This window comes from Haliotis asinina, chromosome 12 (assembly GCF_037392515.1).
Source record: "Haliotis asinina isolate JCU_RB_2024 chromosome 12, JCU_Hal_asi_v2, whole genome shotgun sequence".
Lineage (NCBI taxonomy): Eukaryota > Metazoa > Mollusca > Gastropoda > Lepetellida > Haliotidae > Haliotis > Haliotis asinina.
Window position 1 is genome coordinate 49833070 of NC_090291.1, and position 15302 is coordinate 49848371.

General features: G+C 41.9%; 1 protein-coding gene across 1 annotated transcript; it reads right to left on the reverse strand.

Annotated features, from left to right (window-relative positions):
* Window positions 1–4495: 4495 nt before the first annotated feature.
* LOC137257547 (valacyclovir hydrolase-like) lies at window positions 4496–12306 on the reverse strand. The gene is made up of 4 exons (XM_067794872.1): window positions 12200–12306; window positions 10138–10250; window positions 8695–8861; window positions 4496–4781 (listed from the first exon to the last, which is right to left on the reverse strand). The coding sequence occupies exons 1-4, from the start codon at window positions 12304–12306 to the stop codon at window positions 4563–4565; spliced, it is 606 nt and encodes a 201-aa protein (XP_067650973.1). The 3' UTR covers window positions 4496–4562.
* Between the last annotated feature and the right edge of the window lie 2996 nt (window positions 12307–15302).

Sequence of the window (15302 nt, forward strand, 5' to 3'; positions counted from 1 at the left end):
CGATACTTTACCTCTAGAATGCCAGTTTGGGGTACCGTTTGATCATAATTACACTTTTCCTGCAATTTTGAATGTATTCATTTCAATGCTTGAATAGCAAAGTACTTAGAAAAAAGAAACATGCATTAAATGAATGTTGTTTATCACAAAATATTCTGTTTTCTTGTTTCCTGATATTGATCCAAATATTTTCCCATCCAAATGCATATGAGTAAGTGGTAAGGGTATACTTGCTGTTTGTTATTCTAGAGAAATCTGATTTCTATGTTCTCAAACTTTATATGGCATAATTGTATAACATGTTGCCTGTGACGGAGGAATAATGTTTCTTGATAGAGTGATAGAAAAACAGAAGGTAACGTAACTGTCAAATTTTCAAAGCAAGAGTAAAAAGTCTGTACTTGTAAGAAAACAAAGTTTTATTTTCCACGAAATGTTAAATTTGTACATATACAGATAACGAGTGTAACGTATCTGTTGATAGGGTATTTGGTTGGTAAAACCATTTCTGGGTTCGTTTAAGACAGGTTTCAACTGTAATCAGCAGATTTCAGGCTGTATGAACTACGTGAGGTGATGATGTGGCTTGTGTGTATGCTATACGGCAGTGGAGAAGTTACATTTCGATTAAATCTATCCGTTCAAAATCTCGGGTACCTGACTCAGTCTAACTGAAAACATAAAACTAGCTTTTCCTATACAGCATTGGTAAAGTAAAACGCCGTCACGGTGTTAGGTTATTCTGCACGCCTTCAGCATCTCTGAAAAACAGTTTTCATTAACAACCATCAGTTGCACCTAAACACACAGTATTTGTAGCAGCAGCGATGCATCAGTTCACCAAGGTGGCGACAGCATCGTTTGATGTCATTGGTAAAACGTCTTTGGACGAAAGACATATCTCTATATAGGGTTCTTTATTTTAAACAGATATAAGACAATAAACTAGCTCAAGCTGATTACAAATGCGACTTTAGACAGACTATATTTACTAAAGTGTGATCTAGCAACATCACCATCTGATATATTTGGCCTACTTTAGGCAGCTATAAAACAGGAAAATGTGGAAACATTGTCATTTGTTTTCTATTAAAAGGTGAATCTCGCAACGTTATAGACAGGACAAAATACGTTAGGGATATTGGTATTTTTATGAGTGATATCTTGTCAGTGTGGCAATAAATAAATATATCATGGTGATTTCAGATTTTACATATATTCCTAACTATTTTTGTCCAGTATATGAAAAGCGACTGTAACTGGTATATTATGTGGCTGTTTAAAGTGTTAAACGATAGAGCGATACAGAAACATGGTACTGGCGCCTGGTAGTGGAGAATGGATGTTCTGTCAACACTATTCCAGCAATACAATCCTGAAATAATCCAGCCTTGACCAGACAATACTGTGATTGCAAACATGATTAGGTGAGTGAGTAAGTGGGTGAGTGAGTGAGTGGGTGAGTGGGTGAGTGAGTGAGTGGGTGAGTGAGTGAAGTGAAGTTTTACACCGCATTCGGTAATATTTCAGCTATACGACGGTGGTATATAAATAGTCGAGTCAGCACCAGACAACCAACAGCATGAGCATCGCTCTTTGTAAACATGAGCAACGGTCCACATCTTGGTTCCCTCACCACCAAGTGGGTGGTGATGGTCAGCCTCCAGACTCCATCGGGTACAAATCACCCAGAAGATGTTCTGTTACTTCGTATTTTGTATCTTGATGGCTTTGCTCTTTACTCAGATAAAAATCGATTATATATTAACAACTAATGTTACGTCTGGACTACAACTGAAGCCAATATTATGAACGTGCCATGTGTAGGCCATATAAAGCCCGCATTGGCAAGCATGAACCCAATGCAAACAAACAAAGTATTATTCACGTTCATTAGCCATTGAAACATCAACATCTGTTGAATACATGGGTCAATAACATGTATGGACGTTTGTAAAGTTATAAACTCCTGCAGTCAGTTAATAATATATTTGGCAATTTGAAAACCGGCACACGCACACGGACACGCACACGCACACGGACACGCACACGCACACGCACACGCACACGCACACGCACACGCACACGCACACGCACACGCACACGCACACGCACACGCACACACACACACACTGTGATCAAATGGGTTGACAAACCTTGAGTTCTTTATATGTTTGTTGAGATACACCGGATGTTCTGAGCTCGTCTGAGGGTCTTTCATGCCATGGAGGATTAACGTCGGACAGGTGATGTTCTTCAGTTCCGCCTTGCAGATGTCACCTGACAGAGTGAGTGTGTAAGATGTAGCTGGAAATTGTCACCATTGTTACCTCATCAATCATGTCTGGAATAACAATGCCTGGCCTCCACTTCCATCTGCCATTTTGTGCGTATTAAATACTGATTTCCCTTGTTACATCCTAACCGTTGTTGTTTTCACATAGTTGTTCGTTTCCTCATTGTTTCATTCACCTGATGGAGGAATAAGAATATACTGCCAAACCTATAGTGAGTGAGCGAGAGAGTTTACAGATGGCGGCGGTCTGTAAAAACACGTTGAAACGTAGACACCATCACAATAAAGACGTTGAAATCCATCAAATTTTGTCTTTATGAGTTTAAAACCGGGATTCAAATCAACTCACTCACTCACTCTGACTGCCAGTGAACATACCGTTTCTGTGTGCGAGGCAGTTTCTATTTGCTTTTATCCACTTGCTCCAATGAGCCTGGAGGTACTCATGCCCATATATCTGGAAAAACGGCTCCATCCTCTTGGGATTCCAGTTATAAATATCCTCTAGACCTGCAGGAGGCAGCACATAGATTAGCGGAGCATGCAAGAACTCTCACATCATGCGGATGGGGTGTGGTGTTTGGTGTCGGATGGGTTTGTGGGGTGGACGGATGGAGTGGACGTCTCGGGAGGTCAGTTAGAGTTGGCGTGTAAGGGTGTAGAAGTTTGGGATTTGAGTGTCATGTTGGGGTGAGAAGGCCACGGGACGTGTGTAGGTAGGGACTTGGTAGGACACTGGCATGTGGGGTGGAAGGTAGGGGTCAGGGTACCACATACAGGGATGGGGTGTATATGGGCGTTGCATGTGCTGATGTGGCATAGAATGTTGGCGTGGCACGAGAGCTGACGTGAACAGGATGGCTGAATCGTGTATAGAGATCCATGTCAATAATCCTCCACGAGGGATAACGCGGGATAATTCTGATTGGAAATATGATTGATGGGTGTATATATTTATGGGCAGTGTCCTCCTCTGAGGATCAGTGAAACTTGTGACAAATCCACATATAAAATGCTTTTATGTTATCATGTTAAATCATGTGTATTCAAGAAACGCACAGGTGATATTGATAAACTGATTGATTGTTAAAACCGCGCCATTATAAATTTAGAAAAAAAGTGGTTCGAAATATGCGCGTGTAGGTCTGAAGATCAAGATTGGTCACTGGCATTGACACTGGCAGCTAAAAGAAAGAATATCGTTATACCGCGACTCACACTGGATGTCTGGAGGCTGGAGAGTCTCAGGCTGCTGTTGCATACCTCGCCAGTGTTCACGTAAGTACCACCAGTCGTTTATGGAACCAGTATCAACAAAGTGATTCTAAGTAAGAATGATTACACAACAGTTCAGGATATGTACATCAGGGTACTTCATATATCAACTGCAGCTGAAAATGCAGCTGTAAGTGTTGTGCCTAGTTTGAAGAGAACTCTCGCAAGAGACAGAAGACACTATTTTGGTCCAATAGTGCAATATCATTCGAGTCTGGATCTACAGAACTGGTGACATGCGTTGGCGGATCCAGAGGGGTTGAAGAACTGTCGATATTGTATTGGGAGTGCCATGATGCGGGAAGCCCTATCCTACATGCCTAACTTTCAACTGTAATTCAACTGTTATTCCATACAGAGATGAAATCTTCAGGATTTAAATGGTTCAGATCACTGATCGCCAGAGAGAGTTGTTCCAGCAGACTAATGACAGGTCTCACATAGCACGTGCAACTACTGAGCATCTTAAGAAGGAGAACATTACTGTCCTTCCAAACCGTCTTCAAAACGGCCCAACCTCAACCCCATCGAGCATTTGTGGGATGACCTTGAGCAAACGTCAACCGGCGCCCCAGATGTTAGGTCAACTGCCGTATGCATTACAAGAGGAATGTGCCAGAATTACAATCAGTCACTTATTCCGCCCATGCCGAGAAGTCCAGAGCAGTGCTGGAATCTCATGGTGGTCACAAGAAACATTGAACACAACACTCAATTGTGAACGGACGCCTTCACTTATTTACCTTTTCATAATCTATACATGTTAACAGACTGTTGTCTGCTTTTTCATACTGTGACATTTGGCAGGAACCAATTCAGAATTGCAGGTGATATCTCATGTTAAAGTTTAAATTCTTGAAATTACACCAGTGCATTTCTATTTTGAGAGAGTACACATTAAACGTCAAAGTATTACAAGGCAACCCTTTTCATCCATGTTTTACCATTTTGTTTCTGTATTCGACCCATTAACCAATCCAAGGAACCACTTTTAAAAAGTATGTTGACAATTTGTCCCACCGATTGTACAATGTTGTGGTAGAAAAGAGTGTGAACCTCGCTGTGCCTTGATATCCTTCTCAATAATGTAGGAACTGGCTCCCCACACGACCAGCTTCCGCAGATGTTCTGGGTATTGTGCCGCGAGGATCAAACCAGTAGTTCCACCATCGCTGAAGCCAAGCACAGAAAACTTCTTCCGTCCCAAAGTCTGGAAGTTAACATCAGTTCCTTTATATTACTACTGCTTGACAAGTATTAGATGAGCCACGACCTGACAACTGACCCGAATTTGCATATATGGGGACGCCCTCCAGAACGTTCCATTTGAAACAAGAGGGAAACAGTTTGTCGTCTAAATATTGAAAAGTTCAATTTCCTTGTGCGAATCGTGTCGTGATGGTGTTTTGCTGAACTACATCACTCTACGAGACACGTGTTAATCGTCTCTTCTTGTGAGACCCGTGGCGGTCCAGGGTAGAACAGGCCTTCAGCAACCCATGCTCGCCATAAAGGGCGACTATGCTTGTTGTAATAGGCGACTAACGGGATCGGGTGGTCAGGTTCACTGACTTGGTTGACACATGTCATCGGTTTCCAATTGCACATATGATCATGCTGTTGATCACTGATCAGACTCGATTACTGACATCCCGGCGCCATATAGCAGGCATATTGCTGAGTGTGGCGTAAAACTAAATTCACTCACTTACTCTTCTTGTGAATTGACTGCTGACATATTGATGTGTCAGGATCTAGTGGTTCGTATGTATCACTGGTGAGATGTTCTAATACAACATTCAGATCCCAAGCTGGTGCCTTAAACTTTGAAATTCGTAGTTTGTCCTCCAACTTTAACGAACGCAGCAAGACGAGTAATTCTGGCGCTTTCGTCAGCTTTATGCATGCGTTCATGGTGATAATCGAGCTGAGGGCCACCATGCAGGTAAGTCGATGATGTGGAACCTGTGAGTCCACTAGTATGTCGTAAATGACATCTTGTGAATTGACTGCTGACATATCGGTGTGGATATATAGATCTACTAGCGTCCTGCTAGTGTCTAATGCAACTTTAGCCAAGACTGTCCCAAGTTGCGACCCTTCCCATGCACAAGTATTTCTTGAGGTCATAATTATCAATGCTAGCCTATTTGAGACGTGCACATGGACTTTCAGTCAGAGAGAGCTTCTTGGTCCCTATTTACAAGTCACGTGACAAAAGGGTGAATGTAACTCCTCGCCTTTGTGGAACCGCTAGTTGTTCTGTGACAACAAGTGGCACGCATGGGTGAATGCCCGAGACGTCTTCTATATCCATGTCCCTGAGGTAGAGGTTGGCAAACACCGTATCCGATCTCCAAAACCAGCCTCCATCATAGATGTGAGCGAGTAACTGCCTCGTAAAGCGAGTATCTGGACGTGAGATCCCGTGGATTTAGCTCCTCGACTGTGCCTTTTTCCCTGTAAGTTCTGTATGTTGTGCGCTAGTTTGTCCACTTGATCCTATGCATACACGAAGAGAGTTGTGTCTCTTGTGAGAGACGGTGTGGCCTTTAGTTGGATCCTGTAGCCCCTTCTAAGTATCTGAGAGACGTAATCGTTGTGGAGGATGCCCCAACTTTTGCGGTAGCGTTGCAGACGTCCACTCACTGGTGATGGTTGCACAGGAATGGCTGGGGGTGGAAGGTTGCAGTTGTTCTGAACCTGATGTTCATCGCTACTGTCCTCTTGCACCGTTGGAAGGGCGTCCTTTCCCAAGGAAGCTCTTGTTCTTTCTGGTCGAGCAGTGAAAGGATCCCTTGTTGCTCCTGAGGTTTGTGTGCCTCTTGTTCCTGGCTTTCTGGACTCCAGAAACTTTTGATTCATTGGAGTAACGCTGTGACGTCTGCCAAATAACACTGACCAAGGTATCAATGGACTTAATCTTCATGACTTCATGTGAGTCATCTTGGCGACCTCCTCAGTCCTTCCACTGAAGACTGTTGGTGATGACCAAAGGGGCCTGTAATAATGGCTCTCTCAGGAGTCAATCCAACGGATGTAGAGGCCAGGTGGTCGACCATAAATTGTTGATCCTTCTTTTGCGTGGTGTAATCTGAGATGATCATTGTATCCTCTTCATTCTAAGGATTCCAAAACGGGAGATGAGCACCTCATTAAGAGCCTGGGACCGTGGAAGTCTGCAGAAGGTCCGCCTGCTAGTGGTGTCCAATTGTGCCATCCATTCATCATCCTATGACAGTAGCTTTCATGAATGGCTACATGTGATGAATAGGAAATCTCAGCGCATTAAACTACCTTATGTGTTGGTTCTGATACTTCGTTCCAATGCTGAAGACTGTAGTGAGACTGTCAGAGACAGTAGTTAGGTGGAAGGGTTAGTGAGTCGAAGTCATTGTCCACCATCTTGTAAGTAATTGGATTCCTTACACGGGGATGACGTCCAAGCCGGGGATGACTTCATTCGGGAGTGCATTCTCCCCAGCGGATCCTTTGTGCAAGGCTACAGTCATCGTCAGTGACTGAAGTTTCCTCTGCAAAGCAGTGCTCCATGATGTTCATCATTTGCTCTGTGAACTGTTGCATGAAGATCCCTGTGTGGAAGGTCTGTGTACCATGCTGTAGCTGCATCTGGGCAGATGATGTATCTGAGTTGTCGAGGTTACCCGTAGAAGTGCCAGTTATCTGTGTTGTTAGAAGGCCACCCTGAAGGTCTAGTAGATGTAGACTGGTGAGATGCTTTACTGACGACTGATAACTCGGGAAACAGTCGAGGAGGCTCATCAAATATGTCGACCTGTCCAGCGGGACGATCTCCTCGTTGTAGAGTTGGACCTCGATGTAGAGTTAGAGTGTGGCTTCAATGAAGATTTGGCAGCTGAAATACTTCGTCCTCGATGACGTGGATGACTTCAACGTCTTAGCTTGTGATGACCCCAAGTCCGATGATGACCTCTTTTGGGACTTGGCTACTACCTCCACACTGTCGTGGCTTGTGGCTCTGCCCCAGACTATTCACTAGAAATATGAACATAAACAGCAGATAACATACTGTTACTAGATCCTCTAACAACCGATTTACCAGACACGACTTAAGAGTGCCTTGTAATTTTGTCCCTTGCGATTGGGGGGAGAGTGACAAGCATGGCATGTCTTTCGTGACCGATAAGGGTGTCAATAATGAAGGTAGGCTACTCGTGGTTGAGTGTGATTGTTCATCCGCTTCCAGAAGGGAACTTCAAAGGGATTTCAAGTGTTCCACTATTATTCAAAAAGACATAGGAGTCAGTGAGTGAGTGAGTGAGTGAGTGATTTTAGTTTTACGCCGCACACTATATGTCAGCGGTCTATAAATATCGAGTCTGAACCAGACAATCCAGTGATCAACAGCATGGGCATCGATCTGCGCAATTAGGAACCTATGACATGTGTCAAGCAAGTCAGCGAGTCTGACCACCCATGCCTTTAGTCGCCTGACGCCGGACATTTACGGGTCTAAAGAGGGAGGAGATAAACACAATAGCATGAATCAGGATAAGGAAATATAGTTCATATATGAAGGAATAAATCATACTAAAATGGTTAGTACAAGGTAGATAATATGGGCGAATACCATAAAGGGCAGGTTGCGTAACTGTCCGGACCATAGGAACCTTATCTTTGTGCCCGACGTGTTTATTGTAGGTGTAGTCTGGCACAAAAAAAACCCACTGTGAACGTATATTCTGGGCACAATTGCACTTCCTGATTGCTACATGCCCTGCAAAATACGCTTACTGACGTCATGAACTGATCGCATCGAACAGCTCTGGGATAAAAATCATCTAGCCTTGAGACGTCAAAGCAAGAATGTTCGAGCGGTGGGCGCCATGTTAGTATAACAGTGGCACAAGCTGCCTAATACTGCGTTCAAGGATATTACGTTTGGACGAAAGGGGGATGCTGGAGCCACCAGTGGAACTGTGGTATCAGTCACTGCATTGGAGTTGAAAATCGGTGTATCACATTTGGACATTTCAACATTCAGCATGACATTCCTCAATGTAATAACAAGTATCGAGACATTACGAATGGTAATCAGTTACTGACATAGAAAATAAACTGATCTGAAATTCCAACTGTACATTCATGACAGCAACTGCATCTTGTGCATCTCGATGGCGGAAATTGTCTGGCCAGTCACGCTCAGGGGGAATACTTCGTCCATAACCTCGAGGATCAAAGCCAAATACTGTGAACTTTTCTGGATTCATCTTCTCTAGCTGGTTACTAAGGTCTGTCTCAGAGGAGCCTGTAATCAGATTGCAAGTCAAAACATTGATTACACAAAGTCTCGTTTCCTGCTGACTGGGTTCCGTCCCATTGCGCAACTGAGTACAATAACGAGTCCAGAATTTTGAGACCAACTCATTCAACTGGATACACAATTATTAATCAGTATTATTTCTTATGTGTAATTAGCTGTACATTGCAAGACTACGCTCCATCTATTCGTTGCAAACACGTCGTGCAGGGTATTCTGCCGTTCAACGAGCTCTGAGAAACGGAAATTTGGAAATCGTGGAAATATCCAAACGAGGGTTGGTGGTCTGGTACGGACTTGATATTTTATTAATCAGGTTGTTCGTTGCAAAAAATATATTCGATAGTCGCAAAGAACACATAACAGGTGTAACCAGTGAGCCATGTGAATTGTGAATCATTGTACGACCTCTTTAAACAGGGACAGTCTGTTACGTACGTGTTAGTTACTATTTGTTAATTTTTATCTTTTTATTTCAAAGAAAATAGTTAAGGCCATACTACCTAAACCTCGCCATAAAATGTAGAAATAGAAAAAAGTTTAAAATTAAGATTCATTTGTAATTACCATTTCCTAAAGCAAGGGACTGGAAAGCCGTCAACCAAAGTTCTTTGTAGTGTCTCTTTTCAACTTCACACGAGAAAATTCGGATCGGCTGAATCGGTTTCTGAGACTCGTGCTTCAGTTCGTAAATATGTGAGTGTGTGAGTGATTGAGTGCGTAATTGAGTGAGTGATTGAGTGAGTGAGAGATTGACGACTGACTTACTTACTGACTGACTGAGTGCGTGAGTGAGTGCGTGGGTGAGTGAACTACTCACTGACGGAGGCACACATAAAATGACTGGCTGACGGAGTGAGAGAGAGAGAGTGAGTGAGTGACTAGGTTATTGAGCTATGGTGTATGCATGCACTACCTTACAATATTGTTGTGGACAGGCAAACCAATGGTAGGACGAGGAATTGCTTATACCACGCTCTGACTTTCACTATTGGCTTACAAACTGTGACAGCTTGATTCGCATTGGGTATAAGTGAGTGGGAGAGCCGGCAAACAACTCTTTTTTCCTCTTGGAACAGTATTTCAGTTTCAATCTCCCTTGTCTTCGATGTTAACACCTCGCCACACAAAAGGGGTAGGTGGGTGGGGCAATTCTGGACATCATTGCACTCCTGGGTGTACAACAGCACCGAGGACCCCGTCACAAAATACAACTGGAACATCTGGCTAAAGTACAACATCATAGAAACAGCTTCCAACGTACCCAAGGCTCCCGGCAGTAACAGGACAGTATGATCCCCGTATCCAGACTGTTCACAATGAAACTCCACTCCATTTGCCTTGACTTGTAGCGAGACTCTACGGGCTGAATACAATCTGCAAAAAGGATTAAACAAAGTACCGTTTATTCAAGAAATACTATTCCTATACCCTAACGTATAGTGTAATAAAGTACAGAGTTGCTCTGAACTGTTTGTGTTAAATCACGAGGGGTGTTTGAATCGTATCATGTTTGTTATTTTGAGTAATGAATAAACCTCCTCCGCTGTCAACATGAAAGCTAAAATAAGACATATGCTACGATTAAAACACATTCTAGTTGTACTACTGTCCGTTGCTGGCAGATTGTGTAATGAAACTATATTTCTTACCAATTAATTGTCACGATGGCTGAAATACTGTCACTAGTAGCCTCAACTCACTCACTCACTCACTCACTCACTCACTCACTCGCTGTCACATACATGGACATGGTATGTGAAAAGCGTATGCCGTTTATATATAAATAACAATAGCTACCTATTCGGCATAAATAACACAAGGCAGACTCACTCCCACGACTGATTATACTAAAATGAAATAATACTGAAATGCTCCTGAAATAACAAAGGCGCCGTAGCATCCTGCATATTTTGGTTTGCAGTTGTTTCACTCGGCAACGAAATGTGACGTTCCTGTTGTCCTTCATGGTTTACGTTAATCACAGATGTAATTAAAACATGTCAGAGAAGATATTTAAAAGAAACATAAGTCGCCATCAATCTGTTTAGGATGCCTAAAAAAGTTAAGTGTTTCTCTGCACATGTTTTTCAAAAGTGACGAGGGCGGTAGGACGTTTTTTTTGAAATTTGTGATTGAAAAAAGTGACGAGGGAGGAACACATTTTTCTCTCAAAATACAGCTTAGACAATTTAGCACGGGTTAATGAGTTGTAGTTTCACTGATTCAGTCACACTCTTTCTTACAGACACTTATTCTTATAGTGGGCAAATGGACTCGACCGGGACGCGGAAAGGTCAGCATTATTTTTTTAAATGGCATTAAAAAATTGATAGCGCACAAAAAAAGATACGCGCTGATGCTCGAGAAACAATTAATTTTTGTTTTATTTAACCTTATCATTTGGGATTTTTTCTACTGGTAACGTGGGTCTTAGCACAGCGGGGCAGTCACATCACCAGCACAGTCCGTTAGTTAGCCCTTAATGGGGAGAATTCTTAATTTAGGTTACAGTCCTATTTTCTGTTTGTTTTCAGCATTAGATTTACCGTTGGTAAGTATTAAATTTGACATCTTAGAATACAAATACTTTTCGCTCTATCTCCATGTATAGTGTCATAGAGTACACTTTTGCCCTGAAATATAACGGTAAAGCACTAAGTCTTGCATTTTAGATACCAGCCTCTTCACATTTGAAGTATATTAGCTCAGGGCAAAAATGTGATTTATTACAATATATATGGGGGTAGAGCAAACTTCTGTTTAGGTCTAGTAAGATCAGATAGTAAGGTTACAGAGAGTCTATGGCAAATATAATTATAGGCATGTTGTCCACATCTTTTGCGAGGGAAAGTTTCATTACAGTCCTGAATTATTTCCAGATTTAATGCTGTTTGAGATACCTTTTCAAGAAATCTTTTCAAATAGATCTGAATGTATGCGTCCCAAACACGCAAGCAAAATACTTTTTGCGTGTTATCATTTTTTTGCGTGATAGACGCAGGTTTCTGCGTTGACGAGAACACTGATAGTATAATCAACTTCTTCATCGTCTTCACTTCTGACTGCACAATATGGCAAAATCTTAAAAGATTTACTCTCACGTTACTTGTAGAAAATACACTAACCTCAAGTTCCAGCACACTGTAATAAAAAACAAAATACATGATTTGGTAAAAACTCAGACAACTTCACTTTTCCATTTCTAAAACTGTAAGTTCTCGTCGGCGAAGAAACCCGAACTAGCCGTCAGACGACCCATGTTGTGTTGATGATGGTGATCGCCACTTTGTAACAGAGAACATAATTCAACATGCATGTCATACCGAACATTGTGATGGAACTGTTTCCTGAATGCAGTCTTTGAATTCTGTGGTAACAGACGTAACCATTGCTGAGCTGAAAGTGATAAACAGCCAGTGAAAATATCCATCTTCCTAATACTGATCACACGTGCCATATGTCACAACTCTCTTGACTTGAAGATTTGTGAAATAGTTATCTGAATGTTCAACTGAGCCGTCGTACCAGCTTTATAAATATGTTTCCAGAACACTGTATCAGAAATGAAAGAAAAACAACAAAACATGAATAATCCTCTAACGTAATTTACATTACAATGACAATCAATAAATTGCATAATTATATCCTTTGCACGCGGCCCAGTGTAACAAAACGTAGAGAGGAAGCATTGTCTTCATGTCATAGATCTGTCTCTCGTATAGTGTGTGTCATGCTGTTCACAGCCTGTATTCAGTAATCTTAAGAAACTGCTACACTTCCATAATAATTTGACGATTATAATATAAAATAATATTATAATATTCTTAAAATATGACAAAATAATTGAGTATTTGCTAACGTCGAGTATGAGTTGAACTGCTTTCAGTCTCTTAACGTTTCTACAGTGTTTTGTTTGTCAAATATATTTTCAAGTATATATTTCCATTCCTCGGCAGTATAAACTGCAGGAAGTTATTGTAGTGCGTCAAGTTTCCAGTGTTTCTCACGGGTGACATGACATTCATCTCTGATTAATACAGTGGATGACACTTACTTTAAGTGGACGAGATGTGACCATGTTCCCACATAAACCTAGCTTATTATGGAATTATTGCGATGCCACCTTAATCGGCAGACAATGATGCATGCTACCAATAGGAAACATTCATAGCAGCCAGAGAAAACCAGTGTTATAAAAAAGTCAACGAATTCTAATAATTTATCAGGAAAGCCAATCCTGTTAACTGAAGAATGATAGAGTAAACATTTCAACATTACTGGATTTTTGGCTGTCGTTTGTAAACTGCAGTACACATATTTTACTTGTACACAAGTGTTGTTTGCATCCGTGGGATATACCTATATAACATAGATGTGTTTTCACTTATTGAGTGTTAAATAGTACCCATTAGGGGCGTATTGGGCGTATTGTTTTAAATACTTTTTAAACTTTATATTTGTTGCTTGTTTGTTTCCATCCGTCTCTTTAATATTCAACAAACATGGAGGAAATCCCCTTGTGTGACATCTTGTTCGCAGCGAACAAACTCAATGTTTGCGCACGCCTGATACTGACAACGAAGAACGGATGATAATTCTCTAGCCTCTAAATGTTGTTGAAAACACGTTAATTTCAAGCTAAACTGATCGGATGTCATGGCACGACAAGAAAGTCAGCGTATCCCCGACGTGGGTATACTGCTAGACTGGAACTGACCAAACTGATGTGGCCAGACATTTTCGTGTACATCGAAGCACAACATGATCTCAGTGAGATTTGCTACGGACCAACCGTACACAGGCGATGTCACTTCAGCAAGGCAACCACATTCGAACGAGTGTGTGAGAATGGTTTTACGTCGTTGATATCAATATTCCAGCAACATCACGACGGGGGACACCAGAAATGTGCTTTGCACATTGTATCCATGTGGGGAATCAAATCCAGGCCAGCTATTCTCGAAACGTTCGTAGCCCTATAACTTCGTAAGTCCATCCTTAACACATTGGCTACGATCAAAGTTAAGAATTCTTAGGGATACGGACGTTTAGAGAATAAGGACCCAGGTCTTCGGCCAACACTTGACCACAAGACTTACCCACCCCATCGCCCCAGCAGTGAGCACAGACAACAATCAAACAATGATGAAAGGAATGCGTCCCAGGTGCTGGGCAGGCGGGTTCCCAGGTCGTGGGATCGTGGCAGGCTGGTGTCACGTGATGTCAATGGCTTCTTGCAGTTTTCTTCGTCACCAGTTGTCGTTGGTGGTGGACACATGATGTGATGCTCTTGGTTCTTTAGAATGTCTTGTGATGGCAGATTTCAAGTGTCGTTTGTTGACAGAGGACATGCATTCCTTGAGTGTGGAGTTAAGGGGCCTGATCGTGATAAATTCATCCTCTGTGAGAGTGGGGCTAGCGCTGGTGGGGCCACTGCCATTGCCTCTCAAATAGGTGTCGATGGCCTTGCCGCTCCTTCTTCATCACACTAGACTAGATTCCGCCACCTCTTCTGTATCATTTCCAAATGCCATAAAAAATAATAAAAAATATGACAATAAGAAATGAAGAAATTATCCAATAACAACAGTTTTGAAAATTTTATTGGAAAGTAATTATGTAAACTTTTTCAAGTCTGTACACCCTCATTCGTGGAAAAAGTCTTCCACCATCTTCTTTAATTCATTACTAGCCTGACTGGATTGTTACTAGTCACAGCCTTGCAGGTAATGGCTACTTTGCACACTGAGTGAGTGAGGCAGATATCAGCCTGCTTCAAACAGTATTTCCACTGTATCATGGCATGTCAGATTATTGTAGGTGGTCAGCGCGGAGGTCAGTTATCACTTTGGCTGAAGGGAATGTTGTCGACACAGGTACTACCGATGTGACCATATTCTGCAACTTAAACTGAAACCGTATGTAATTGATCCTATTCAACTGATTATGAGGGGAGTTGTGCATCGTGAAATATTTGTTACTCTGTATGCTCGTTTCTTATGTTAGGGAAATACAGCTCACTCTACACTCCACCTAGAGAGTAATAAAGTGTCCCCATTTGAATTTAAGTGTTTGCAATCCACTAACAAACGGTGTTCTTCGTAGTTCGCTGTGCTGTATCGTGACGTTGGTTACCAAGGGTATGTTCAGTTACAAGGGGACAGACAAGAATGGCATAGTAACGTCAATACAGTGTCGTGTCATGCAAAAAGTGTACTCTATTGCCTGATAAAGTGCTGTGCATGTCTTTGATATTTGAGCAAAGCATCTTAGTAAGACAATCAAATGTATCTCATACAATATCACAGTTCGTATCAAGAAAATGGCACAGTGGACTCATCCTAGTGTACATTTATGCATTCTGATTTTGGCTAGGGTACTTTGGGTGAAACGGTACATTCTTACAATGGTACCGTACGTATTGTG